Consider the following 27336-nt stretch of genomic DNA (forward strand, 5'->3'; position numbering starts at 1 on the left):
AGATCAAGCATGGCTAATAACCATGGTCCAGCTGAGGAGCGGGGTGAAACAATCTCCTTTTAAACTGCCTCTTGGCGGAAACCAATTGTTGTCCAATGATTGGGCAATAGTGGGGGAACGAGCGGGTTAATAACTTATTTGTAAGTGTACCGTGCCCTTTCTCCTTTCTTATTTCCTTTCTCTGTTGTGGATTCTATAGCCGGTGTTAAACTATACCCACCCGTTTCACAAGGGTAGCGTCCCGTAGCCTGGGCTAAGCCTATGGGAGTCCTGGGGGCTGAGTTCCGGGATTTTTCTCGCGTCCGTTTAAAGGGCCGGGGGGTTTCGGGGCAGTGTGTCAGAATTTATAGCCCGGTGTACCTAGTAACAAAGACCATACCACCGGAGGCCTATCATCATAGTGCCCTACGCCAGCGTCCCCCTAGCCCGGACAGGTGACAAATCCAGCATGGGTAGCAGAACCCTACTACTGATGGTCGCACCCTTGACGCAAGCCACTCAACCCAGCAGAAGGTGCAGCAATGGGTGGACCAATCCCCACTTCGCACACAGCAGTGGGAATAAGAGTGGATGCTGTAGCAACTCCAGCCGACACCCTACCTACGCAGGTAAGGAGTCAAACCCTTTGGAGAGAGCTCCTAAAGGGGAACGACGGGCACACAGCAGCCCAAGTAACCCGGCACAGCTGGCACCGGAGATCCCGGTGTGGCTCCAAAAGGCTGGGAAACAGGACCGCCGTGCCCTCATACGGAGGCCCGCCGCCCCACAGCAGGCTACCGAATCCGCCGAAGCGGCCAGTTTGCACGTACCCTCTCCGTTAGCCTGAGCCGAAGCTCAGTATCCAGCCCAAACCTGACCGAAGTCGGAGGTGGAGATAGGACCATTTGATCGAAGCTAACATCTCCCAGTGCGCCACCGCCCTTATGGGTTACAAGAGCCGGACCCCGACTCCCCGGTAAAGCCACCAGTTATTGCACACTCCGACCCATTTAGGGCCGGGGTTTCAGGACAACACGCCTCTTTGGTACCTGTGTCCGGGGTAGACGGGTGGTTGGTAGTGGCGACTACCGGTCAATAGTCTTAGTCGATAGCTACGCCGCAAAATTTTCTTTTTGAAAACGAAAATATTTGAGAGAGTTGGCCGTTTTCGGTCTATCGAAATCTGGCAGCCTTGCCTGCCTTCCGGCCTGTATCTCCATACCAAAAATGGCCGACGATAACGCCATGGGCGAATTAAAGTAGGACATGACTTTTCCCAAAAAAAGGGTACGGCTAGAAAAACACCTTCTAGTGGCGTGATCTATCGGTCACTTTTAATTAAACAGGAAGTATAACCGTTTTAGATCAAACCACGTGACTCTTGTAGGGGGGGGGGATTTTTATTTGAATTCCCGAGCACGTGTCGTGGTGTGGTTATTATGTAGGTCCATGTAAGTATATAATATTATAATATAATAAAAATTGGTAATAACATTTAATAACAAATATTATGTTCTTTTTAGAATGTTTAAGCTACAAACCTATCTGACTTTAGGAATAGAACCGCCTCCCCTTGTAATTTTATCAGGTAAATCAAATGTTACATTTAACCCTAACTTTCTTAGCAACCAAATTACTTTTAATTTCAGATTCAGATGTTGATGAAGTTGCAGATGCCAGCGAATTAACTTTTCAGTGGTATGTGTAATTAGTTTTTTTTTTTAGTTTTAGAGTGTGTAGTCAATGTTTCTTTTAATTTATCAGTGAGAATACCCCACCGAAGAAAAAGAAGAAAATCAAAGGTAGAAGAGATCGCATTGTCAGCCAAGAAAACTATGAAAGAATGTTTTCATGTGTTTTCAATTATGCAATTGGTGCAATAGAAACTACTTTAAATGAGATGGAACTGCCGGAGCCAAATACAAGGGTCTTGAAATGGGCATTGCTACTTAACAATAGCGGAACTATCTCTACTTTGAAAGTTCTCTTAAGAGAAGCTTTAACTAATACCCCTGAAGAGAAATATGTTGCCGTCACAGAAGCAATGAAAGCAAATGAAAGCTTTATCAACACTATTTTGGACACTATGTCAAGTATTTCTGTAAGTTCATTTTATTCATGGAAATTATTGTTTATAGAGAACTTATTTTTTTCCCTCAATTTGTTTATACAAATAGGAACCTCAAATATCAAAGTTCCTAAAGACTAGAGCTGTAACTTTTTTGCTGTTGCATATTTTCGAAATGAGTCTAAAATATATCAATGAATCACCAAACAAACTTCTACCAAAAGATGAAAAAGGTAACGAAGGTGCCCTTTTTTATGTTATAGGGACCCTATTAAGGTCACTTCAAAAGTCACCCATGGGGGCTTTAATTGTAAAAGAAATTACTTGTGATAATAATGATGATGAATGTGTAGAAATTGCAATTAAAAACTGGACTGTGATACAAGATCGTGGAGCCCTCCTATATCCAAAAAAGATTACTCATCATTTTTTTACTAACATTCACCGTATCATTAGCAATTCATTTTGTCAAGCAAAAAAACAGGAATTAGATCGAAAAGAAACTGTCAAAAGTGCAATACAAAAGGACACTGATATACAAACATTTTGGACCCAAGTTTGCGATTCGTGTAACATAGCAAATGAAGAGAGAAAGAGGTTGTTGGCAAAAGTCATAAGCCAATTCATAAACACAGTAGCAAATGGCCATGTGAGACATGAAAAAGATGTTTTGAAAGAAGAGCAACGTTTGAAGAACAAGAAATCTAAGGCGAAAAAAGCTTTGAGAAAACAACTAAGCGAAATATCCAACTGTGTCCCATAAACCGATGATTCCAATTTAAAGTACAAATTTTTAATAAACGAATTTTCCTTTTATTTATAGATAGATTTCATTATTCTACTGACAATTTCTTCCAATTGCCCTAATTTTAATATTGCCTCGCTTGATAGCTGTTAATTTTGGACCATTGTTGCAAACCTGTTGGTATGTTGGATGCTGACTGGAACCACAAGCTTGTCGGTGTCTGCTAAATTCATTCTCTAATGGATCCTGGTTAAAGTTAGCAGACAAGACAAACTTAGCCCCCTTTGATAGTAAGAATGGTATTATCTCAACCATGCCCTTGGCTATAAAAATAAAGGTTTTTTTAATTTCTTCAATTCTATTATTCTACTCTGTTTTAGGTAAAAGTTCTCACTCGTTTGTTTAAGCCCTGAAAGAGTTTCAAAACTGAGTAACATTTTCTTTCGCTCTTCATTCTTGTATGGTTCACCATTACTTTTCAGTCTTTGACTTACGTCATTTTCCCAATCACTTAAGTATTTTAAGAAGTCATCTTTTAGCCACTGTAAGAAATTCAAACACTCAGTCATTTATAATTAATTTCACATTCCGATTTGTAGATTTACCTTTAACCTATGGTCATTCGATGATTGGTATGGGTTCATCCATATATTTCGGTTCTGGTACCCTTCCTTGAGATTGCTGATATTCATGCAATCAAACCACCTGTTGAAAGTTCGTAGGAATAGAGTGGTTTCTGAAACTGCTTCCCCAAGTTCTTCTTCGATTGCATTCGCAACTGTTGCGCTGAGGACCTGAGTAGCCAGTTTAACTTTCATTTTAGCTTGTACTGCCGGAAACACGTGGTCATCTGTTAACTTGTAGGCTTTCCTTAAGGTAGCCCTACTCCGTTCATTGTTGTACAATGTAATGATAGTTTGCCAAACTAAATATTGACCATTTTTGAACATCCACCTAAAGCGACAACCATCGCGACTGTTAAGAAGGCAGTTTCGTGTTGTTTTTATCAAGTGAGGCGGGTCAAAAAGGAAGTATATATATCTTTCTTCGTCGAATGCGTGAACATTTTTACAACAATAGCAATTTTCTTCATCGCCGTGATTTTTTGTAAACACTTTCCTGTTAGTCGATGCCCCATCGCCAATAACTGTTAAAATTCTGAAGCCTTTTACCTCTAAAAGTGCAATGCACCTCCAAACTAAATAATGGAGTTCATCACCTGACAAGGCGTTAGTAGGGAAATGGGCTAGGGAAAATTTTATATTGGTTGTACAGCCCCGTACCATGAATACTAGCGCATGAGTTGCAACTGGTGAATTTTTGTTTTCAAATAAATCTTTTTCGATTGCTGACAATCTATCAAAAGGATCACGGACATTGATATATCCAATCAAATCTCCGTTTTTTTTACTATAGATTAAATCTTCCTTGATTTTCATCTCATCAATAACTAATGAGAAATATTTTTGATGGTCTTCGAGAGAACTAATATTGGTTTCTTCCGCCAGTTTATTAAACATATTTGGTTGAAAACTTGGTCTTTTACCTTCTTCACTCGTATGCCTTAACAAAGTTCTATAGTTGGGTAAATGCAGAATACCGGAAGATTCCAAAGATTTGTATAAACCTGGTGATTTGTGGTACATGAAAAGGCACCACTGTACCACAAGAGGGTGCCACCTCCTTTCCTTTTTACTATTGAGTTGGCTCATTTTTAACTGAGTACCAAGAAAAAGTTTTGGGAAATCAACTTGCTCGTTTAACCCTTTATCAAGAACGTCATTTAGCCATTCTTCCCCTTGCGGACTGACTGTTTCTCCAATCTTCATTATTAATTTCCTAATTTTTTTCTCCCGTCTGACCAGTTTTCTTTTTAGCTTTATTTCCTTAGATTTACTACTTCTGAGTTCATGGATGATTTCGGTCTGACTAAGGCTTTTGAAAGAAGATGTTTTTTGCTTTTTCTTCTAAATATTTCGCCACGAAAATAGCTTCTCAACTTTGAGCAGTTTCCGCATCTTTTCATTTGTGAAAGAAGGCAGCATGACTTGTGGCGAATGGCATTGGTAAACCAGCAAAAGTTAGCATTTGGAACAGTCTTTTCTTTGAAAATATTTTTGTACAATTCTTCTCGATTACCTTCACATACATGGAGGGAAGAAACTTTAGCAAAAAATTTGTCGAAATCTTCTTGACACAATATTTTGTTTGTAAAATTTGGAAGTAAAGTGTGCTCTGTGACATTTTGATTAAGTATTTGTAAAGATAAATCTAGCTCTGACGTAATAGTAAATGAAATGGTCACTCCTCCGGTTTCATAGTTAATTTTACAAATTTTCAAACCCTTTTCAAATTCAGTAATTGCCCACTCTTTTGGAAGGTTGTGTGAGTATAAAATTTTTTTATGAATTGAATGGAAACTTAGGAAATTTGTAGCTTTTGTGGGATTAGATTTTCCAACTGGCGTTTCAACAGTATTTACATTAACTTCAATGACAGGTTCTAGATCGGAGGCATTGATTGAGTTTGATATTTCAAATTCCTCCTCTGGGTTACTTTGTACAGAATTTCTAAATAGAGATATATTTCCTGTTTTTTGCGCTTTTAAAACCGGTGTGATAGGAATAAATAATGATGTCATCATCGCAGAACGTTTTTTTGGAATTGGAGTAGATTCTGTAGTAATTTCATATGTGCCAGATGTAGATTCAGTTACCATTGAAGTAGATAGAGTTATCACAGTTCCAGAGTCGTTTGTCACGGTTGCAGAGTCGCTTGACACGGTTGCAGAGTCGCTTGACACGGTTGCAGAGTCGCTTGACACGGTTGCAGAGTCGCTTGACACGGTTGCAGAGTCGCTTGACACGGTTGCAGAGTTGAAAATCACGGGTGTAGATAATGTTGTCAATGGAGCAAGTGACGTCTTTAGAATTGAAACTTGAGGTTTCACAATTGTCAAAATGGGAACTGTTTTTGGGAAACACATTAGGGAATAATAACAACTTATATTAATATCAAAAGCGTTATGAAACATACCTGGAGGTGTAATTTTGGATTTTAACCATTCTTGGGTTTGGAAAAATTGATGATCGAAGTGTTTGGAGCAAATGTAAGTTTGGTACTTAACACAATTGACATTAAAACCTGGTTTAAATTCCGCCAACCAGTCCGCCCATTGTTTACATAACAAAGGTTTAGTTTTCAACTTAGGGAAAGCTACAAAAGTAACGCCTTTCATGTGAGGTTTGTTAAAATATCGACTATCGCTATTGCATTTTGGAAATGCGCAATGTTTACAGGTAACCATATTAAAGGCGAATCGTTAACCATTGGCGAATCATTAACGAAAACTACTGAATCCTAACCATGGACTTTATTTCGCCCATGTCCTAACCGTCTTTTTCAAACGCCGTTATCAAAAATAAAATTCAAAAAAGTTTCAAACTTTCAAGGACTGCCGACAGATGGCTCTAAAGTCAACCGGAAAATGCGTCAGAATTTGTTCTAAATCGCATTCCCCCACACTATTTCATCCCCCTTTGACCGTGTTTTTAAAGAGACGTACCCGTTTATACGCACAAGCTTGCAGCAGTCATGTCCTACTTTAATTCGCCCATGATAACGCCGCCGAAAATATTTTACTAAACCCACCGGCGGCGTTTTTGACCGTTATTTTGAATTATCGACTAAGACTATCGGTTCGCTTTTGCTTTAGTTTGGTCAACAGGGCTTCGGCTACCTCGTGTTAGTCGGGTCTGGGTATACCCATGGCGTATCCCCGGCGTGTCCGTCACGGATGTGTCGGACTTATTATTTGCTGTTCTTCGGCTGCCGATGCCGATGCCGATAAATTGAAGCAATCTAAAAGATCTTCAAATAAGCACTCCAAAACTAGAGAAACCAAAACTTCTCCTCTTCGGAAAGGATCCTTCTATCAGTCAGGAAGACCTCGTTCCAAACATCCTCGAACAAAAACAAGACCTGAACTTTGCACTAGCATCACTTGTAGCCAAATTTGCTCTCAGGGCGACGAACGGCTCCATTAACAGGGTCCTGAAGGCTTCCCCGGATCAAATCAAAACCATACTTGCAGATCTTGAATATGAACAAGTTAACCGCTCCTGGATTAGGGCTCATGCTGGAACTCCTGGCAATGAGCGTGCTGATTCATATGCCAAGGTTGCCGCTGCAGGCGACGGGGAACGCTGTCAGCTGCCTCTCCCTAAAACTCACTTAAAGCGCACTTTAGCGGATCTCTCGGGTCAAAACTGGCCAGCCAATAGTCTTAGTCGATATGTAAGCCGCACAAGTCTCGCAAATTTGCGGCGTATTTCGCGGGAAATCTTGGATCACGTGATCGTCGGCCATATTTTGAGAGTGGAACGTCCCATACATACATCCAACGTGGAAAAAGGTTTTCGAAAAATGTGTCTGGCAGCACTTCTCTCTATTTACTTTCTTTAATAGCTGGCTTTCTTTCACCTCGTAGATAGTAATTTTTAACTATTGTAAAACTGATAGGACATCCTTTTTCCGCTTAACCCCACTTTAAACTTAAAACTAGCCCCCCTGTAGTATGAACCTTTATCCGTGGAGCAGAGTGATATATAAATAACGTAATAACTTCCGTTCCAACGCCGCCTGAAGTCGGACCTAGGACAGGTGGCGTAGCGGTGTAATTTGGCATCGGAGGAGCCGTGGTCTGGTTTCGCCCACGTTTTTCATTGCTCACTTGAACAGAATCACACCGGCTCACGTTATGCTTATTGTTGCATAACCGGCAGGACCTTCTATTTCTTAAATTACATGAGTTGGCTCGCTGATTGTCTTTGAGTAAAACGAAACAGGATCTCCACTAGCGGTGGTCTCTCTCCTATCCGTGGCCGTGAATTTATTGCAATCTGCCGCGCTGTGATGGGGGTCGTCGCAAAAAGGACATGCCCTCGGTGGCTAAACTCCAACACTCAAGAAGGCGGCGGATCTCTGGCACGGGAGTCTTGGCGACGTAAATCGTGGCTGCGAGATTCCTGGCTACGAAGATCGGAGCTGTGGGAGTCCGGGTGGCTTACGGCGAAAGCACGCTCTCTGCATAAGATCTCGTTGCGCGGACCGTCATTTGGGTGGGCTAAAAAAGTTCACGAATTTTTATATTATCAATTAAAAATCGGATGAAGTACAAGGAAAATCTTGGGAAAATGGTTGGTTCTATTTATTTTCCCGGAACTGAAGTTCCGCCCCCTCCTGAAATAACGTTACTGCTCGTTGCGCAGTAATATCAATAGATCATCTACGTTGATTTCGTCGTTGTTCCCTCCTTTGTGACAACCATTTTGAGGCACATGTTAGATTAGGGGAACAAGGTAGAATAAAGTAACTTATATAGTTAAATAGTAAAAATATTAAGTAATTTTAGATTGATCGTAAATATATTTATTAAAATTCTTTCAAATTATCAGGATTGGCAGTGTTTATATGTTTGTTTTTATATTATTTATATTTTCTGTGTTCTTTTTCATTTGACCTCTGCAGAGTAGTTTATTATTTGGTTGTTGTCTAAGTAAAACGTAATCTTTTAAAAATTAATACAATGGCAGCCCTTATTTATGAAATTTAAGCTTATCATCCGATGGACAACTACTCGTTTACCCAAATAGAGACGTTATACGAGTATCCCAAGATCCAAACCCATTGTAGCCCGGTCAAAAGCTGTCCTTCAGGCTAAGAACAGCAGGCGAGTCGAGTTTTTTAAGGTGAAAAAGAAATAGCTACACCTTCTCGACTGTATTCGATGGTCAGGTCGCCGGGGAGTAGAACGAAGATGAGGTGTCCGAGAAGAGTAACGCTAGTATAACGCCTATACATTTCTTAGGAGCAACAAACATAGCACCCCATACAAGGAGAACGCAACCCGTCAAAAGTCATGCATTTTCTTATGTACATTTTTCATGGTTAGATGCATTATCGCCTGCTGCCCTCGGAAGGGGAAAATTAGGAAATTGTTTTCCCCTTTCGGTAAAACGTTCAGCCGCTTTAGCGTAAAGGTTCGTACAATGTTTGACCACAACACTGCTTTAGCGTGTTTAAAGGCTAGCTGCTTTCTCCTTATGTTTGTTGCTCCTAGTAGATTTCAAACTCCGGATTTCGATTTCACATGCGGACTACGTCAGAAGAATTCTCAACTCTCAGCAGTTTCATGAATTTTTCGAGATGATCGCTGATGATAAGTCCTTTCTGGTCGAATCTCTCCTTCAAAATCATTACAGCTGAGTCGCAATGATTATAGAAACTGTAATTTATTTTCTATTTCTCTTTGGCTGTGTAAATCAATCCGTAAGATGTTATTCCTATCATTTTTCACCAATTTGTCTATTTAACAGACCTATACTCTATCCGCACTGTGTGTCAACGTAGCCTTAATATAAACTTGAACTGCCGAAGACGACGTTTCTCTTATCCCGTTTGGTGCAATGCTAGTTTAATACGCCACAAAAGATAGAAACTTCGATATTCCCTTGGAATATTCGTTCCCCCCGCATAGAAAAAAACGAAAAACCCGTTGTCCTGCCAGTGTATATTTATTTTATCTCTATATATCTAAAAATGGATCGTTTGTATGTAACCTAGAATCTATAAAGCATTATAGAAATATGTGGAAAAATGAAAGATATCATTATTTTTATTCGTATAAATTGATGATGAACTATATACATTTTTTAATAATAATTCACGTGAATGAACAATATTTTTGACTATTCTTTTCGCTATGTAATCGAACTAACTTATAATAATTAATAATAAAGCAACATATAGCTGACCATGCGAAAAACATGGATTCGCTAAATTTAATCTGGCAACGCGCAGCGACTGCCCTTGAGCTTTGTCATCGCCAAATTGTAGTCGTTTGAATGTGAAGGGCAAATCAGTGGGAATCATTGGAATGCGTGGAATCAGCACATCTTCTCCTTTCTATTTGCCGTTAATTATTGTTGCTTCAATCACATTCGGCATCAGTTTTTTCACGGAAATTTTGGTTGCGTTGCATAACTTTTTTCAGATTCCAAAGGAGCGGTATTAGTGAGCCAAGTGATTGGCTGGGTCCAGCCTAGGACGCTAAGCGGCATGTTAATGATTGGTTGGCCACTTATGGTAAAGGGATGGGACGACATAAAAACGAGAAACACTAAGTTTTTCGAGGAGATAGCCCAGGAAGACTAACTGAAAGCTGGGGTTATCGATCTCCAAGCTTGAGAAAGTTCGGTTCACGCCGACATTCGGTTATACGATATCGAGATGACCGTTGGTAATTAAACCGATGACCCCGAGTCCGATGATACACATATTCGTGAAAGCGACAACCGCCGCCCTAACCAAGCAAAAAGTGTGTTGTGTCGTGAGTGCATGCGTGCCAACAGGGTCTGTAGAACCCCTTCGAGTCCACGAGATGAGACTGAAAAGAAATCCCCTACACTAATTAATATAATCGTAAATTCAATAGTCAAATGCTTTGTAGGTACTTAGCCACATAATTATTTATATGGTCATTGGCGAAACAGACTATCATTAAAAAACACCGGAAGTAACCTAACATGTGATTTCCACGAAACGAATTTTATTTGCAGGCCCAGTTTATTTTATTGTCGGGGTTTTACATTCACCGTGTCTGTCGGTGGCTGCGTGTCTGTGGGTATGTCTGGGCTGCGAACGCTTACACGTTTTCGGGGGAAAGTTTAATCACTGCGTTCGCCGTTTCTTGGAATCTGGGAAAATATTTTTCCAAAAGAGCCCTCTTTTTGTAATTGGGTGTAGTATAAATATTTTTCAACTTGCATTAGCAAAAATAATTCACTAATAATTAAAATACACTTTTAGCGTCGCAGTAACACTTTGGCCAGAAGCGTGCAAACTTGAGGGGCATATAATAATGTTAGAGAATGGCGTGCAAATTTGGAAACTTTGGTAAGAAGGGTGCAAAATTCAATTATATACGTTGTTTTACGACAGGGTTCTGCGGGATATTTAAATTGACGTCGTATACAGAAATTGAAGAAATTATCTTGACCTTGCTGTGAGGTTCGTGAGAAGAAAGTCGGCTCTACACCGAGCAATAACTACTTTCCCACGATAAGATAAACTAGGCCCGACTCTTACCTTCTCACATTGGACATCAAACCCGACCAGGAAAGATTTAAAAAAAAACGATAACACAAAATCCCAAGATTCAAAGTGGTCTAAGAAGCGGATCGAAATGTCTTAGCCCAAATGATTGGAATTGCTCATAGTCGTACTCTGAATTTCGAAGATACTCTTGGACATCCCGTAGGTCCATCATACATGGACGTTACTCGCACTGCTCTGTTCCCTTTCGAAATTTGGATTTTAATAGTTTGTGAAATACCTATTTTCCGTATAGGTTACTATGAAGTTTCTGTGAGCTTTTAACTTACGAGACACGGTTCATTGGCCACCAAGGTCTCCAGGTCTTGCGCCCCTGGATTTTTTTCTTTGGGGATTTTTCAAAGAAAGGGTTTACGCAACTCCTGTTCAAAGCCAACAGGAACTTCGTCAACGAATAATAAATGCTTGAGTGAAGCAACCCAAGAAATGGTCGAACGTGCGTATCATAACATGATCGTTTGAGCTCAAGCCTGTGTGACAGCCGATGGGGGATAATTGAACCATTGTTGTAACATGCTGTAAAAATTGTAAATAAACGATTATCCAGTAAACGATCAAATTAAATATAATTTCAATTTTCTTTAATTATTTCATGAACTTATTTTTCAGCCCCTATTTTTAAGGTTGTTTTTTTAAGCGTTGTTTTAAGAAAAATAAAACCACAAAACCAATAAAAATCCAAATATAATTCTAGCGATTAGTTTTTGAAGGGTGCGCTAGAGGTTTTTGGGGTGAAAACGTTTTATTAGGTTTATAAACGCGCTTAAAGTCTTGAGCAGCGAGGAAGATCAATCAACCGAAGCTCCGCCATTGTGCGAAATACAAAAAAGCCTAATTTACAGAAAACTTTGTGTTTATTTTGCGAAATATATATTAGGCTGGGATCCAAAGGAATTACATTTTTCGTTCAGAGCCTTAATATTTTTTATAAAATATTTCAAATTTCGTACCATCCAAAAATGTTTTGGTAACGTATAAACAAAAAGTATGACAACTATCTAAAATTATCACCGAACTGATTTTCACTGTTAATGTGCAACCAAGTTTTAATACACCACAATAGCCTCTAGTGCCTAATTTTTATCCCATGTCCAAATATATTATGACCAAGGACGAGAATATACTAGGCAGTTCGGTTGTAAGTACAAGTCGGAGCCGGGCGAGATAGTTACTGTTGAAAATAGGTTCGGTCAAAAAATTCGCATTAAAACAATAGGAAGTGCCAAACTATGGTCCTAATTTTACTTGTGATATTCTCTATAACGCTTTCGAACCATGTTGCAATCTTTTTTTTCATTTACTTTCTTTGCGATAGAGATATAGAAAAGTTGAAGATCTTCACGCGTACAGGTCCTCATTCGTCTTTGGTTAGACATAAATTAAACCATCCTAAATTAAATTCTTTAATTTAAAGGTTACAGGTATGGAACGCCATCCAGTTCAAAATTACCAATAAAACAAATATGGAATTTTTTCCACACATTTTGCAATAAAACTTATAAAAGTAAAAAATATCGATATTTTTTATATTTCAATGCAAAATTATTATTTTTAACGCCTTTCAATTCAAAAATAAAAAATATTTTGCGGTGGGAAAAAATATTTTGTGTTGAAAAAAATATTTTGTGTTGAAAAAAAATATTTTGTGTTGAGAAAAAATATTTTTTGTTGAGAAAAAATATTTTCGTTGAGAAAAAATATTTTCATTGAGAAAAAAATATTTTCGTTGGGAAAAAAAATTTCGTTGGGAAAAAATATTTTCGTTGGGAAAAAATATTTTCGTTGGGGAAAAAAAAAATTCGTAGGGAAAAAATATTTTCGTTGGGAAAAATATTTTCGTTGGAAAAAAAAAATCGTTGGGAAAAAAAATTTCGTAGGGAAAAAATATTTTCGTTGGGAAAAAATATTTTCGTTGGGAAAAAAATATTTTCGTTGATAAAAAATATTTCTTTTAAAGCTAAAACATCCATAAGTAACGTTATCAAAACGGTATCGTAGGCTAAGAACACGAGAGCGCAGCGAAAGTGCTGGGGGCGCGCGGCGCCACCCAACCCCATTCTTGATAATCAAGCTGGGTCGTCTTCACTGCGTCCTTAAGGGCAGTACCTAGCCATATCGTACCGAGTATTGTCCAATTCAAATATTTTCTCAACACAAAATATTTTTCTCAACACAAAATATTTTTCTCAACGCAAAATATTTTTCTCACCCCAAAATATTTTTTCTCACCCCAAAATATTTTTTATTTTTTAATTTTGAAATTGAAGGCGTTAAAAAATAATAATTTTTGCATTAAAATATAAAAAATATCGAAAAAATTTATTTTTATTGCAAAATGTGTGGAAAAAGTCTATATTTTTTTGGTAATTTTGATCTGGATGGCGTTCCATATGGGTGATTAAAAGGAGAAATAGTATTTATTCCCAGAATAGATCTCGCACCATCAGATATCAACATGCCATTTGTGTTAAAAAGGCCACGATTCCCAATTAGAGTAACATTTGCTACGACCATTAACAATTAGATTCACTGTCAAACTCTCAAACACACCTTATTTTTTCGTTTAGTTTCGACACCATATAATAAATAATAAAATAATACATCATTTGAAGGTAAATAATCTAATTTTTAATTAATTTAAGTTATTTTTAGCTGTTGTAGTGAAGATTTATTGTATCTAACATAAATAATAGACGGCGATCGCTACGATAACGCGTCTGATAGTTTTAATAGACAAGGAGCGTTTCGGCTAGCATTTTGTGACATGGTTAGGTTCTTTTTACCCAAAAAATAAATTGTTTTTGTGCTTTACTGCTAGTTATAACCTAATGAGGTTCTTGAAATGTTTTTAAATAAATGGGGGCACTGCACAACATAAGAGTTCTTTACAGCCTTTCATTTCATACGCCACACGAGACAGCGCGCGCTGTTTTTCTTAGCGCGCGCGGTTTTTTATACATTTTTGCACGCGCTGTCTTAAAAATGAAAATTAAATGAAAGGCTGTTTAGCCCCCTTATGTTGTGCAGTGCCCCCATTTATTTAAAAACATTTCAAGAACCTCATTGGGCACTCATTTGTTTGGTGTCACATTTAACGATGTCGTGAGTGTTTTGTCGTCAAAATGAGCAGCAAGTGTTTGTTTGTGATGAGGAAGTGACTGCATCGAGTCCTGAGGTTTCTAAAGTGGGTGAAAAAGGGATAGTTTCCCTTAAAAAGGCCAGTAAAGAGAGGGGTGACGGCAAAATAAGCCAACTAGCCAATGTGACTTCACTTCTCGTCCACACGTTGTGTAGAAATAATTACACGAGGACCCAGTCGATCGCGGCATTCAAGAAACAAGAGGCATCAACATCTGCTCAGCCTAAAACATGGGTGCTGCGATCTGCATTACCCAAGTTCGATTTCAAGAAGAATTGTTTCCTTTGTGGAGAGTTCATTCAACATGAAACTAAGAAGAGTCAAGACAAAAGAAGGAAGGTACATCCCGTCCGCACTCTTGATTTCCATAAAGTATGTAGGTCTGCAGCCACCGTAATGAATGATAGTTGGGGTGAAGAAGTGATCCTTCGCCTTAGCGGTGTTAATGACCTCGTTGCAAAAGAGGGATTTTATCACAATGACTGTCGTTTGAAATTCATCAGGCCCTTATATGCTCATGAGAAATCAGGAAGTTTCTCATCCAAGTACGTAGCAAAAGCAATGGATGATAATTATGCCTTCATTGATATTAGTACAGACTGCCAGTTCTCACAGACTGAAATTATCGATGTAATTACTGGGGAGAAACCTGTATGGAAAACTATAAAAGCACATTTTCAAGCCAAGTATCGGTCTCGTTTGATAGTTTCTGAAGGTTCTAACAGATTCGATGTTCCAGTGCTGTGTTTTATGGATACCAGCAAACAAATCCTACGCGATGCTTGGTATGAAGAGAAAAAGAACAAGGAAAGTGAAGAAAGACTGAGGATTGTGCAAAAAGCCGCCGACATTATTAGGCATGATATTCAGAGTAAAGTTTGCAATCACAAGGAACACCCCCCAACCGATGACTTCTTTAAAGATTCAGAAGATATCCCAGAATCCTTACTCACTTTTCTCGATAGCCTGATGATGAACAAAAAAAAGAGAATTCAAGAAACCAATAGGAAGTGTGTTACGGTCGCTCATGCCATAACCTCAGTAATCAGACCCCGTACTTTTACTTCTTCAGTATTGAGTGGCCTTTCCCTTTTCCTCCACAGGAAATTCGGCTCAAGACGATTAATTGATCTTTTAGCAAACATGGGGTTTTGCGCATCATACCACAAAGCACAAAGGTTGGAAATGTCTGCTCTTCTGAATGCTCAACCAAGTGTCAAGCCAAATTCATTCAGTCAATTCGTGTTTGCCAACGCCGACTTTAATGCATGTACCATAGACGGAGTCAACTCTTTCCATGCCATGGGTGGCATCAAGTGTATCACACCTGCCACTTATGTGGAGCGTTCAGGAACAGGCTTCCCTAGACTGACCAAGATGCCTACGTCCCTGGAGACTGGAAAACTCGGAATTATTCCACTTGAAACACTACAGGGGAAGGAAGTGGGATTGCAGTCCGTCATTGTGCCAGAATTGATGATCCCAGATGAACCTACTCATCCTGATCCTCATGAAATGCTGTGGTACATTGCTAAACAGCAAGGTTTGCAATTGCCCGGGTGGAAAGGGTACATGCATTCCATAACCACAGGACAATTCAGCAAAAAGACGAGAGTTATAACGCTTCCCTTCAAAAACGCTCCTCCATCCAGCTACGATACGATTTATACAGCGCTAAAATACGCAGGAAATTTATGCGGAGATGTCCTCACAGAAAAGTCGTTGATAGTAACGTTCGACCAGCCGCTATACTGGAAAGCGAGAGAGATAGTTGCAGGTGCTCCTGCTGGTTCATTACTGTCAAAATCCGTCATTCGCTTGGGTGGCTTCCACCTACTAATGTCCTACTTGGGGGCCATAGGATATCTCATGTCTGGAAGTGGCCTAAAAGAACTTTTGAGTACAATATATGCCCCTCTGTCAGTAGAAAAAATGATGCAAGGCCATGCTTTTGCGAGGTCAGTAAGAGGCCACCTGCTTGCAACAGGTTCACTGGCTACAGTGATTTTGGAAGGCGTCCAGTTGACTGAAGATGAAGTGGATTGCATAAAAAACATGACGATGAGTTTTATGGATGTGCCGCCCTCTCTGCTTGCATTAAGCAAGAACACTCACCTCAAAGCATTGTCTGAGAAATTTGGAGCTGCCATGGAGCTACTGAGCAGCAAAGGACCTACCGCACAGCTGTGGGTACAGTACTTCAAAATGGTAAGCCTCATGAAGGAATATATACATGCAGAGAGATCCGGGGACTTCATTGCCCACCTTGAATGTGTGAGACGCATGATCCCGTACTTCCACGCGGCGGGACACTTCCCATATGCAAAGTCTTGTCACCTCTACGTACAAGACATGGAGAAGCTAAACGAAAAACTATCACCCGAAGAATACCACAAATTTGTTAACGACAGCTACTTCACGATGCGTCGATCAGACCGATTTTGGGCTGGAGTCTGGTCGGATATGACAATTGAGACCACCTTAATGCGTTCTTTTTCCAGCCAAGGTGGCATGACTCGTGGTAGGGGAGCCACAAACAGCACTCTTAGCAAATGGGTGGTAGGGATGAGTGAAACTCGTGATATCTGCACCTCTTTAGAAGAGTTCGGTGGAGTTCTATTTTCCACCAGTGACCAGCATGCAGATTTCGGACAAGCCTGCCAAAACAAGGATGCAGCTGACATTACCAAGCTCACTGGTTGGTTTGAGAAATTCCCTCCCTTCCCAGAGAACAGTGACATCATATCTATCACGACAGGAATTGTTGGAGATAAAACGATCACCTGCTACAATGCTAAAATGGTCAATTTGGCCTTTTCTAACATCAAATTGGCTCGAAAAGATCGAGCTCTACCCCTTTCGATCAAATTCAACGACGAAAAGATTCCTGTTGACCCGTTCTTGCTATTCCGCCGTATATCCATCAGCAAAAAAAACAGACGAAGATTTAAAGCTGTATATGGAATACGAATTAGCCCCGTTCCCATTAGCCCTATTCAGTGAGAGTGGGATGAGGAAATCGACTAAGTCAGCGCTGTACAAACTATTCAACACTACGACCAAGGATGTACGTGTCGCACAGCTATACTTCGTATTTGACGGAGGGCTCCTGCTCCATAAAGTAATTTGGCAAAGAAGTGCCTAGATATCGACAATCTGCAATAGCTACATCCACTTTATCACGAAGAACTACCACGGAAGGAGATGTACTGTAGTCTTTGACGGCTATTCCTCATCAACCTCAAGCACGAAAGTAGCAGAGCAGCAAAGGCGCTATCGACTCAGCAAATCTGCTGACATCCATTTCACCGAAGACACCGAGATAAACGCCAAACAAGAAGATTTTCTGTCGAACAAGTTCAACAAAAACAGGCTCATCAACATGCTTAAGGTGAAGCTTGAGGACAATGGGATTAGGAACCTTCAAGCAGAAAGTGATGCGGACGCTGTGATCGTGGATACGGCTGTGGAAATGTCGGAAACCACAGCTGTCGGCATTGTGGGTGAAGATGTCGACCTCATAGTCCTCTTGATGGCTAAAGCTGATGAGCATATGGACATTATTTTTATCAAGCTTGGACGTGGGAAGATAAGGGATTCCTTCTTCTCGTCCCAAGAGCTTCAACAACAAGGTTTGAAGGACGTGCTGTTTTTGCACGCCTTTACTGGAGGCGACACAACATCTTCCTCATTTCGAAAAGCAAGGTCGCATTTGCGACGTTGTATCTGAAGTCGCCAGAGGTCCAGAAAGCAGCAGCGGTCTTTTCAAACCCTTCCTCCACCACCGCCCAAGTACAAAAGGCAGGTGAAACCTGCATCTTGAGGTGGTATGGGGCTCCAGCGAAAGAGGTCTCCCTCAATGCCTACAGGTACAAGTCATTTTTGAAATCGGTGGCCACCATCAAGCCTGATATCTCTTGTCTTCCTCCCACCGAGGGAGCAGTAAAACAGCATTCCCTCCGAACATTCCACCAAGTTCAGCTGTGGCTGTGAAATAACCTGCCTCCTCAGATGTATGGGTGGAAGATTGAGAACAACTGCCTGGTCCCAGTGAACAGTGCGTTAGCAGCTGCACCGGAGGATATCCTGAAAATTATTTTCTGCCGATGCACGAAAGACTGTGCCAGCGTGAAGTGTGTCTGCAAAAAAAGCAAGCCTCAAATGTTCCCCAGCATGCCAAAATTGCCTGGGGAACTGCCTGAATGGGGTCCCTCAAGTTGACTCCGAAGATGAAGAACAGGAGGATCCTTTGACCGTTTCCCTACAGGGGTCCGATGGAGAAGATATTGGAGAAAAATATGATGAAACGAAGTCGAGGATGAAGGTCCTTCCCACCCCAAGAGATCAAGAAATTGACTCAAGCGTACCTACTGTTGTAATGTTTTATGTTCATTCACTTTTCTATGTCAATAAACTTCGTTTTCATTTAATGCTTGTGATTTATAAAACTATACCAATGCCTTATAGATACTCATATATGCACAAACATGGCCATAGCAACATATTTTCCCATTAAAATGGTCTAGATATTCTTTAATTAAGTGTGAGGAACCTGGTCAGCGGGTCCTCAAGTATATATTATAAAATTAGTATCAGACGTCCAGTACTCACTATGTGTACATAACGGACACGGTGCATAATTCGGCCAATACGTTGACTGGGAATGGTGAGAAATTGAAATATTCATTAGTCGACAGTTGTCGCAAAACTTCAGATTTCACGCTCAACACTGAAATTGCTTTAACATTTGAAGGAAAATAGATAAAATAGTAAAGTAATATATAGTATTGAAGGGAATTTAATGCTCTAGAACCCTATGGGTGCAGCATCGTTGAAGAGTTATTTGGTCAAAAAGAACAAAAAATGTGAGACAATTTTTTTTTTTCAAAATTACAGACTTTCAAGAGCGGATATCTCGAAAACTATACACGATATCGAAGAACTTGACTGATTAAAACTTGTAGGAAATGTCATCAGCTTTCATTTTGTATAGAGTGGTCATGTCACTAGGGTGCATAATTTCCGAGATATAAGTGAAAAACCGAAAACTAGGACCTTCAAACCCCCCTCCCTCCCCCGGCTCAAGGACTACGGGCGGGGACTTTTGATATGTTCACCTCCTAACTAGTCCAAACAAAGTGACGAAGTCAAAAATTGTGTTCCCAACATTTCCCTCTTTACCTTTTCGTTGACTGGACTAAAAACTTTCAAACAAACATCCAAAATTCGCTAGGCCTTATTGTTGTATCGCTAATTCAACAAAAATCCAAGTAATAATTTTATTTTTAATATCAATCGTACAGAGTAATGACAAGATATAAGATATAGATCGTGCATTATGCAAAGTTATATATTATTCTGAGGACGTGAAAAGTGGCAGATCAGTCTGTTATTAATAGTTTGACGGCTTGATGCATTCTAAAAGCAAGTGCATTTTTTATCCAAGCAGTTGACTTTTTCCCCTTCCTCGCAGAAAGAATCCGGCCCCTCTCCTATCTTTAAGTCATTGCACTGATTTTCACTATCCGGGCAGGTGCAGTAGCAGAAAGCGTCGTCGTCGGTGTCACCATTCGGATCATTGGCGGAACATTTGGCTGTTTTCGAAGGGCACGTGGTGCTATCACATGAATCACCTTGTTTGCATTCTGACAAAAAATATTAATACAAATTTAGAAGGGAAACGATGACGTAATCAGGGAGTACGCCAAGAATATGCGAAGTACCTTAAAGCTTGGTTTCTACTAGCGTGCGTAACGGGTCGTCACTCAGCTTTGTAAACCGATGACGTTACGTACGCCAAGAATATGCGAAGTACCCTAAAGCTTGGTTTCTACTAGCGCGCGTAAGGGGGGCGTCACTCAGCTTTGTAAACCGATGACGTAATCAGGGAGTACGCCAAGAATATGCGAAGTACCCTAAAGCTTGGTTTCTACTAGCGCGCGTAAGGGCGGCGTCACTCAGCTTTCGGACGACGTGCAAACCAATATTTCCACTCGACCGTCGATAATTTCACCATTTTAGAAGCAAAAATTATAGTTTTCGCCACTCCAATGAATGTATCCCCCGCCAAATTCCCCCATCCAAATTTTCGAATTCCCAAAATCGGGTAGCGAATAGCTAGCACCTCTACGTTTCCCTACAATGGCTGGCTGCCAGGCTAAACCCGTTTCCACCCGCCCTCAAATATCTACAAAAAGAACAGCGACAAAGACTACTTGACCAGCCTAGAAACTTTCAATGCCACTGTTTAAAAATATATGGCTTGAAAAAGCATACTTAACAACTAATTAATTAGAAAACATTTCATAGAAACAGTTTCCCCCAGTTTTTTTTTTCGCCGTTTCGGAAGCTTTTCTCCGCATTTTTTTCTTTATCCCGGCTTTGAAAAAAATTTGTATTCAATAAACAAAGTATTATAGTTTATATGTATATTAGAATTAAATCTGAGGGACAGAGCAAATATATTATTTGAAATATCTGTTGATTTTGGAATATACTCTCGTCACGTAAACTACCTTGGATATGTATTAGAAATCAACCTAACAAAACGAAAGTACCAAACGAATAAAGGATTACGTAGGATTTCGAGAAAATGTACCTTAAATCACAACCTTGAATTACTTCCACAGTCACCTACTACTTTCGCAACAGTGATCCTTCGTTTTAGCGCCAATCCCAGTCTAATGAAAGACCTTATTTTCTAAATGTCTAACACTGCATCACGTTTCAAAACCATCGATTTCCAAAGTAACTTTGAAAACTATTCGGGGCTTGCTCGCAACGTCACAGGCGTAAATCGTACTTAAGCGGACACCGGGACATTATTTCGACTCTCAGCTAACGAGGCAAAATACCACACGGCCGTGCGGTGCGGATTATCACGTCACCACGATGTGCGTCTTAATATCATGTTCAACACGTTACTCGCTAACATGATAAGGGAAACGTGCCACACCCACGAGCAAGCTATGAATAGTATTCATGAGCTATTCAAATTTTAAACACGCGTTTGGAATTTTTCTTACTGTCCAGAGGAGGTATGTTGTCTTTAGAAAGAACAGTTTGCAGAGAAACACATGCCAACACAACGCCGAAGAATACGAACATTTTCGTATTAGTCATTACGTATCAACCACGTGCTGAACAATTCCAGAGTAATCTGTATAATACAATGAATAAATAGCATAATCAATAAAACATCCTCTAAGTTAGAAACCGTCATAGAAGAACCTTTCTTATAAACTTATGACGGCGCCCAGTAAACGTTTCTAAAAAGGGTGTATAACACCCTTTTTAGAAACGTTTACTAAGCGCCGCCATTATCGTACAGACAACCAACGCCTCTAACGCAGAAATTTTATCCCCCTAAAACCGGTTTTTCATCACCCTCCCCGTAGACTGTAAGTTAATGGCGGTCGATTGGGAAGTCAGCGAAGGCCCGTTTAAGAGTCTATTGGGCGTAGTTAAACGGCCACACCGGCGTTTGAAAAATTCCACCCGAATTTAGCACGTGGTAGCAAATAGGTCTTTATTAAAAGGTGGGTAAAAATGGCGACCCTCCCAGCAAAATTTGAATTTATGTGAAAGACCAATAAGAAACTGCTATTTCGTTACACGACGTCTGAAACGCAGACGATTTTAAACCGAAAACACGAAACTTCGCAAGACCGGAAATTCGTTTTCATATAAATTCAAATATTGCTGCGAAGGTCGACATTTTTACCCACCTTTTAATAAAGGCCTATACGAACAATCCCTTATAGTACGTTTGAGTACGGAACCTTGGACCAATCCTATTCTGGAAAATAGCGCGTAAAACAGGTCAAATTCAAACGCCGGTGTGGCGCTGTAATAATATTTGGTCCAATGAATCTTTTTGTAACGAGAAAAGTTGCTAAAATTTAAGAATATCGTGAATGTTTTAAAACTATTGACTAATTGCAGCATTTAATCGTGTAACATAAATTAATGCGAATAAAAGGATCATTCTGTAACAAATTGCCACATCGTGTCCACCCCACCTTTATAGATTTTACTAAGGGGTTATTTTATCAGAAATAAGTTAATATCCCTATTCAATGTAATTTTTCTATTTTAAATGCTCAGTCTGAGTAATACAAGCTATGAATGTGCTGTCGCGATGCGGCGTATATTTACGCGATTTGATTAAAAATTCGCTCCGATGATAACAACGCAGACCTTAATTAGAGACACATTTCATTTTTATAACCTAAATGCGAATTATCTCTTACGAGATATATTATAAAGCTCTGGTTCTAGTAATACCAGAAAATAGAGTTAAATGGTGTTTTTTAGATAAACACTTCTTTGATAAAATGTTCATTTGGTAAGCAAAAATGTACAGTTATTTTATAGCCATTTGGTTTAGTGTAGTCTCCAATTATATTTCTTTAATCCTATTTTAGGTTAAAAGTACTTAATATTAAATAATTCACCATACTTTAATTTTGTGGCCCGCTCGATTTTTACAGATTCTGAAATCAGCTCACCATCTATACTAACCAGCGTCAATATTCCAGAATTTCGAAAGGCGACACGGGTCTAAGCTAATTGGCCACCTAGAAAAACTTTATCAGGATGTAACTGACAAGTTATAGCTAGTTTTTAAAAAAATATTTCAAATTCCATTTTAAATACTTCTGTAAAAATTACAAGTGCTTTATGGCAATTTCAACTGCATTTTTAAAATATTTTAACGCGAAAAATGCCAATTACAAGTGCTTCATTTTGAATACTTCTATGCGAATTGCAAGTGCATATCTTAATATACAAACTTGTGCTTCTTGCTCTTCGGAGCTGTGCGACATGAAAATTATCAAAGTATTCCAACTTACCAAATTGAAGAGGGAATTGTGCAGGGAGAGAGGAACGAAGCACGTTCTTGTTGTTATGGCGATTTTTGTGAACGTGTAAAGGTTTATATATCCTAATAACCACGCGCGTCATTGTTTCAAAACACGTTTTTTTTTTAGTTTTAACCTCCTGCGTTTTAATGTCGAAACTCATGCATTCCAATCAGTTGTAAATTAGTGCGCGTCAGTAGGTCCTTTGTTTGGGGCTTTAGCCCATCCCCAAATTTCCCATAAACCCGTAATATTATGGGAAAAACTCAAGGACTACGTAACCGGTATCTCAAGCTGCTACTTTCGATTCTATAAGCGAAGCAGCTAGACGATATATATCCGAGACTTACGCGGCTTAGGATACGGATGATATCCGAACGAAGTTTAGTGTGCCAGAAACGCGTATGATCAGAAGTAAATTAACCGAAGATAATGGAATTGATCTACTCCCACGATAAATTGCACTAGAGAATTGTGGGTATTATATTTCTTTTGTAAACGCTGTATATATTTCTGTGATTAAAGCGCGCGCGCTCTAAAAATTACGTGAAAGATCGTGAGCGCGTGTTTTGAAATTATGAAAAACTGGGGTACGTCAAGAGACCCATAACAAAAGAGGGGCCGCAGACGAGGCTTAAGTGAGACCTCTGGACGAAACATCCTGTTTGTGACGTTTTGAACCACGTGACCGCCATTGAAATATACAGGCGGAAGTAAGGAAACGGATGTTCCGTCCAACTGCTGAGTTGCCAGGTAAAAATGTTAATTTTCGCCCCCCCCCCCCCCCACTTTCATCATGGGTCTAGTTCATAATATTTCTTGCAAGAAATGTAAGATTTCTTGTGATCTCGCGAACTTGACGGTTTTTAAAAACGGAAGTAAGAGCGACTGACGTCAGAGATCTTGCAAGGTTAGTAAAATCGCTTTAGAGGTAGTTTTAAATAAGAATTCAAGATGGCGTCGAATGGCGGTGAATTATTTAACATAGACCTCTAAGACGATGATACGGGAACAATTTATAAATTTAAAGTTCTAGCCGAAGAATTTCAGCGAATTTTGAATGGTAAATATATCTTCAATGTTCTTCGTGGCTTTTATAAAATGAAAGCAACATTTCGGCGTACTATTTATGAAACAGCATTTGATGACAAGGCTGAATGAATTACTCTCTACATCCATGCTCTGACACAACAGCAGCCATTTTGTTTGGGACTTGCGATCTTTTCAACTTGACGCCAAACTCGCGAAATCTTAAAATAAGAATTTTTCTTGCTAGACTGTTTCTTATAATAAGGAAATAAATTTCTCCACTTGACGTACCCCAGTCATCATTTCAATATCACTCGATCGTTATTTTATCCATTGAAATGTAACTTAAGCCTAACAATGGGAAACATCAGTCAGTACGTTGCTTAGCTGTTTTCTCCGAGAGACGGTAGGTGGCGATAGTCAAACTTAGGCTCGATAGCCACCAGTCTTAGCGCGTGAAATTTTAAAGGATGCTTTAAACTATGGTTCCATAAGGAAAACGTCTCCAACATGGAAAATATAGCGGTCTGACAACTTAGGTTCATTTACTTCAGGTATGATTTTTTTTCAGCCTGAAATTTCAAGTGAGGTAGAAATAATCGTTATGAACTGGGATAAATGCAACGAGGAAGCTTCGAATGGTCACCAGCCTCTAATGCCATCGAAGTTTCCAGATTCCTTTTTCTTAGAAAAAAAATGTTTAAACAATATCCGAAATTAAACACACACCTCCAAAATTGAACCATTTTCTAAAGATTCTAGGAAAACGGTTTGTTTTTTCGATATAGGGTTTCAGTTAAGAATCTGCTGCTAAACCTCTCTATTTCTAAACTCTATCAGTTTAGAACCAATTTTGAATTTATTTTAAATGCCAATCTGCAAATACGCCCGCCTTAAATAAAAATGTGCCAATCATATAATAAAAATTTCGGGCGATATTATTTTTATTATTATTATTATTATTATTATTATTTTTCTATTATATTCTTCACATGTAAGAGTTTTACTGAGAGCTATTCACAAGACAGACTGCATTACGGGCTTTGTCACCGTTTTGCGTCCGCTTGCTAATCCTAGAACACACATACGTAAAAATCGAACGGAAAACCAAACTGAAACAAAAACGCAAAATTTAATTATGTTGTGTTTCTGTTTACGTTTCCAGTTTTGACACACACTTGAAAACGTATTTTGTTTCTTTCGGCCACCATGGCGCCATCTCAAATGCTAAATTTCAAACCAGAATAAATTATGATAGATAATGGCGTCCAAAAAATATTTAGCAGTCTTTAAGCCAAGGCTTAAATTCTACGTGTAGAAAGGTGCTTAACTTCTATGATAAAAGTGGATCCAATGGCTTGCCAAATGTTTTTTTTTTAATATTGTATCCTTATAATTAGGATTTTATTGTCAAAAAGGGAACGGTAGTTCCTTACTTTTTCTATAAAGTGTTCCAATTTTTTTCTATTCAGAGCTTTCTTTGATTCGGCCATATTTTATCACGGAGAGCGACGGTGTATGAGACCGACTGCCTATTGACTGGCTGATAACGTACATTATTTAGCGGTGCAAAAAGTTGAACATCGTTCAACTCTCTTTTCCGTCGCGATCCCCTCCCAATTTTGGGTATTTTGTTTTGGGGTTTACGTAGCCTTCAGTTTGGTATTCCGTTCGATTTTTACGTATGTGTGTTCTAGGCTTAACGCGTCACACCTAGTCTTTGATAGCGCCTCCCTAGGGGGAGATTTTCTCCTTGTGATGACGTCGCTCCGTTACTAGCTATCAGTAAAATATTCCCCAAAGTGACAAACTTATGGAACAATATTATAGACTTATGTTATTTATTTAATTTATAATATGTATCGAATGTAAATAAACGGGCATCTGTCTCTCACGCCCCGCCTTGTCTTTTCCATTTTGCCAGGGCGCGCCCTGCTTCTTTTTTTTTCATATTGCCAGCTTCGATCACGCTAAAAATCGAAGGTGGATGTACATTTATAGCGGTCGGTACAGCCAACTTCGATTACGTGCGAAATCGAAGTGGGCCGTACCTAGGTTGCACCCCCGGTTCTTTTCTTTTGGACTAAACCACTGATTTGGGCCAACCATCCCATCCTTGTTAACGGATAAATGTTCGCCGAATTCTTACCTCTGTACAAAACCTAATTGGTTTACAGGTAAAATTTCAACTATACGCACACCAGAAACGCAATTAAGGTTATGTCACAATAGTTGATTGCTGTACAGAAACCGTAAAAATATCACCGTACGGAGTTATACACCACTACTAACGTTTAACATCAGTCCCAGCTCGAAATTTGTCCTTTAACTGCTGAGGATACGTGGCTTCGTACGAGGGATGGTAAGTTTAGTTTTTGAAATTTAATGCCATCTGCGGTATTACACATCCCAAACAAGTTGGCCCAATCAGATAATATTTTCTTCACTCAAGTCCAATGTTTCATATTAGAGAGGTTAAGCAAAGCGCTTTAGAGGTATTAACAACTACGTTGGGAGTACCTCAGCGTTCAAAGATAAACATTCTTTAAAATCGGTTAAGAGCGCTTTCAGTTCACTGACTAATGCAATCGAATTTTAAACAAATTGCGCACCTCTCGATAACCCAGGGTACACGAAGAATTAAAAACCTCGTTTGAAGAATACCAAAACAGGCGTTATGTATGGTATGAGTATTGTCAAAATTCAATTATTTGTTTCTTCGTGTGCCCGGGTGTACCGCAAATTTCTATCTTTGTATATTCGTACTTATTAAATTAATCTTAATTGTACAAGGTCTAGGCATATTTCCATTCAAACAAGTATTTACGCTTTTTAACAAGTACGCTGCTGGATCAATAATAAGTTGTCATAACTCTGTCTCGATTTGTTGAGCTGGAAAACTATAATTATCAGTATTCTTATTTAAACACTATAAATCTATGACGACGTGTCACAAGCTCGACACGAATGTGTGGCATGTAGGGCTTGCCACCACCCTCCTACGCATTGACTTAGGCCTAGGGTGGTGCCTTGGGTATTAGCCTAGCTGATTATTATTTATTATTTATTTATTTATATGGCGTCGTGTTGAAGAGGTTAAATATTCGACTTCGAAGTACCATGGTTACCTCCAAGCGCTCCCTCTTATCGCGAGAGGGAAGTATAAACGGGAAAATTAAAACGTCTAAAATATTCACGTGACTCTCGACGTTGTTCAAACTTGTGGAGTTCTCTGCTTAACCTCTCTATTAAGTGTACAACACAAGCGTCACTATAATGCCACCTGTTTAATGGAATTAAAAAACGCTAGAGGACTTGGGGCCTTAGGACTGGTGGT

The 27336-nt window shown here is 39.4% G+C and overlaps 2 protein-coding genes across 2 annotated transcripts; both read right to left on the reverse strand.

Annotated features, from left to right (window-relative positions):
- Nucleotides 1-2861: 2861 nt before the first annotated feature.
- LOC149922718 (uncharacterized) lies at nt 2862-3471 on the reverse strand. Its single transcript, XM_090164028.1, has 3 exons — nt 3398-3471; nt 3187-3334; nt 2862-3115 (listed from the first exon to the last, which is right to left on the reverse strand). Exons 1-3 carry the CDS (start codon nt 3434-3436, stop codon nt 2886-2888), a joined length of 417 nt encoding a protein of 138 aa, XP_090020154.1. The 5' UTR covers nt 3437-3471; the 3' UTR covers nt 2862-2885.
- A 1200-nt stretch (nt 3472-4671) lies between these two features.
- Nucleotides 4672-6397, reverse strand: LOC149922719 (uncharacterized). The gene is made up of 3 exons (XM_090162312.1): nt 6358-6397; nt 5829-6262; nt 4672-5759 (listed from the first exon to the last, which is right to left on the reverse strand). Exons 2-3 carry the CDS (start codon nt 6097-6099, stop codon nt 4672-4674), a joined length of 1359 nt encoding a protein of 452 aa, XP_090018438.1. The 5' UTR covers nt 6100-6262; nt 6358-6397.
- Between the last annotated feature and the right edge of the window lie 20939 nt (nt 6398-27336).

This window comes from Leiobunum rupestre, chromosome 11 (assembly GCF_980474605.1).
Source record: "Leiobunum rupestre chromosome 11, qqLeiRupe1.1.hap1, whole genome shotgun sequence".
NCBI classification, from domain to species: Eukaryota; Metazoa; Arthropoda; class Arachnida; order Opiliones; family Sclerosomatidae; genus Leiobunum; species Leiobunum rupestre.

Excerpts from the sequence above, each read along its gene's own strand:
- LOC149922718 (XM_090164028.1), bottom strand. The coding sequence starts at position 3,436 with ATGAACCCATACCAATCATCGAATGACCATAGGTTAAAG. Across the intron at positions 3,335-3,397 it reads CGAATGACCATAGGTTAAAG|TGGCTAAAAGATGACTTCTT; the intron begins GTAAATCTACAA and ends AATTTCTTACAG. Across the intron at positions 3,116-3,186 it reads TTCAGGGCTTAAACAAACGA|CCAAGGGCATGGTTGAGATA; the intron begins GTGAGAACTTTT and ends TTATTTTTATAG.
- LOC149922719 (XM_090162312.1), bottom strand. The coding sequence starts at position 6,099 with ATGGTTACCTGTAAACATTGCGCATTTCCAAAATGCAATAGCGATAGT. Across the intron at positions 5,760-5,828 it reads ATCCAAAATTACACCTCCAG|TTCCCATTTTGACAATTGTG; the intron begins GTATGTTTCATA and ends TCCCAAAAACAG.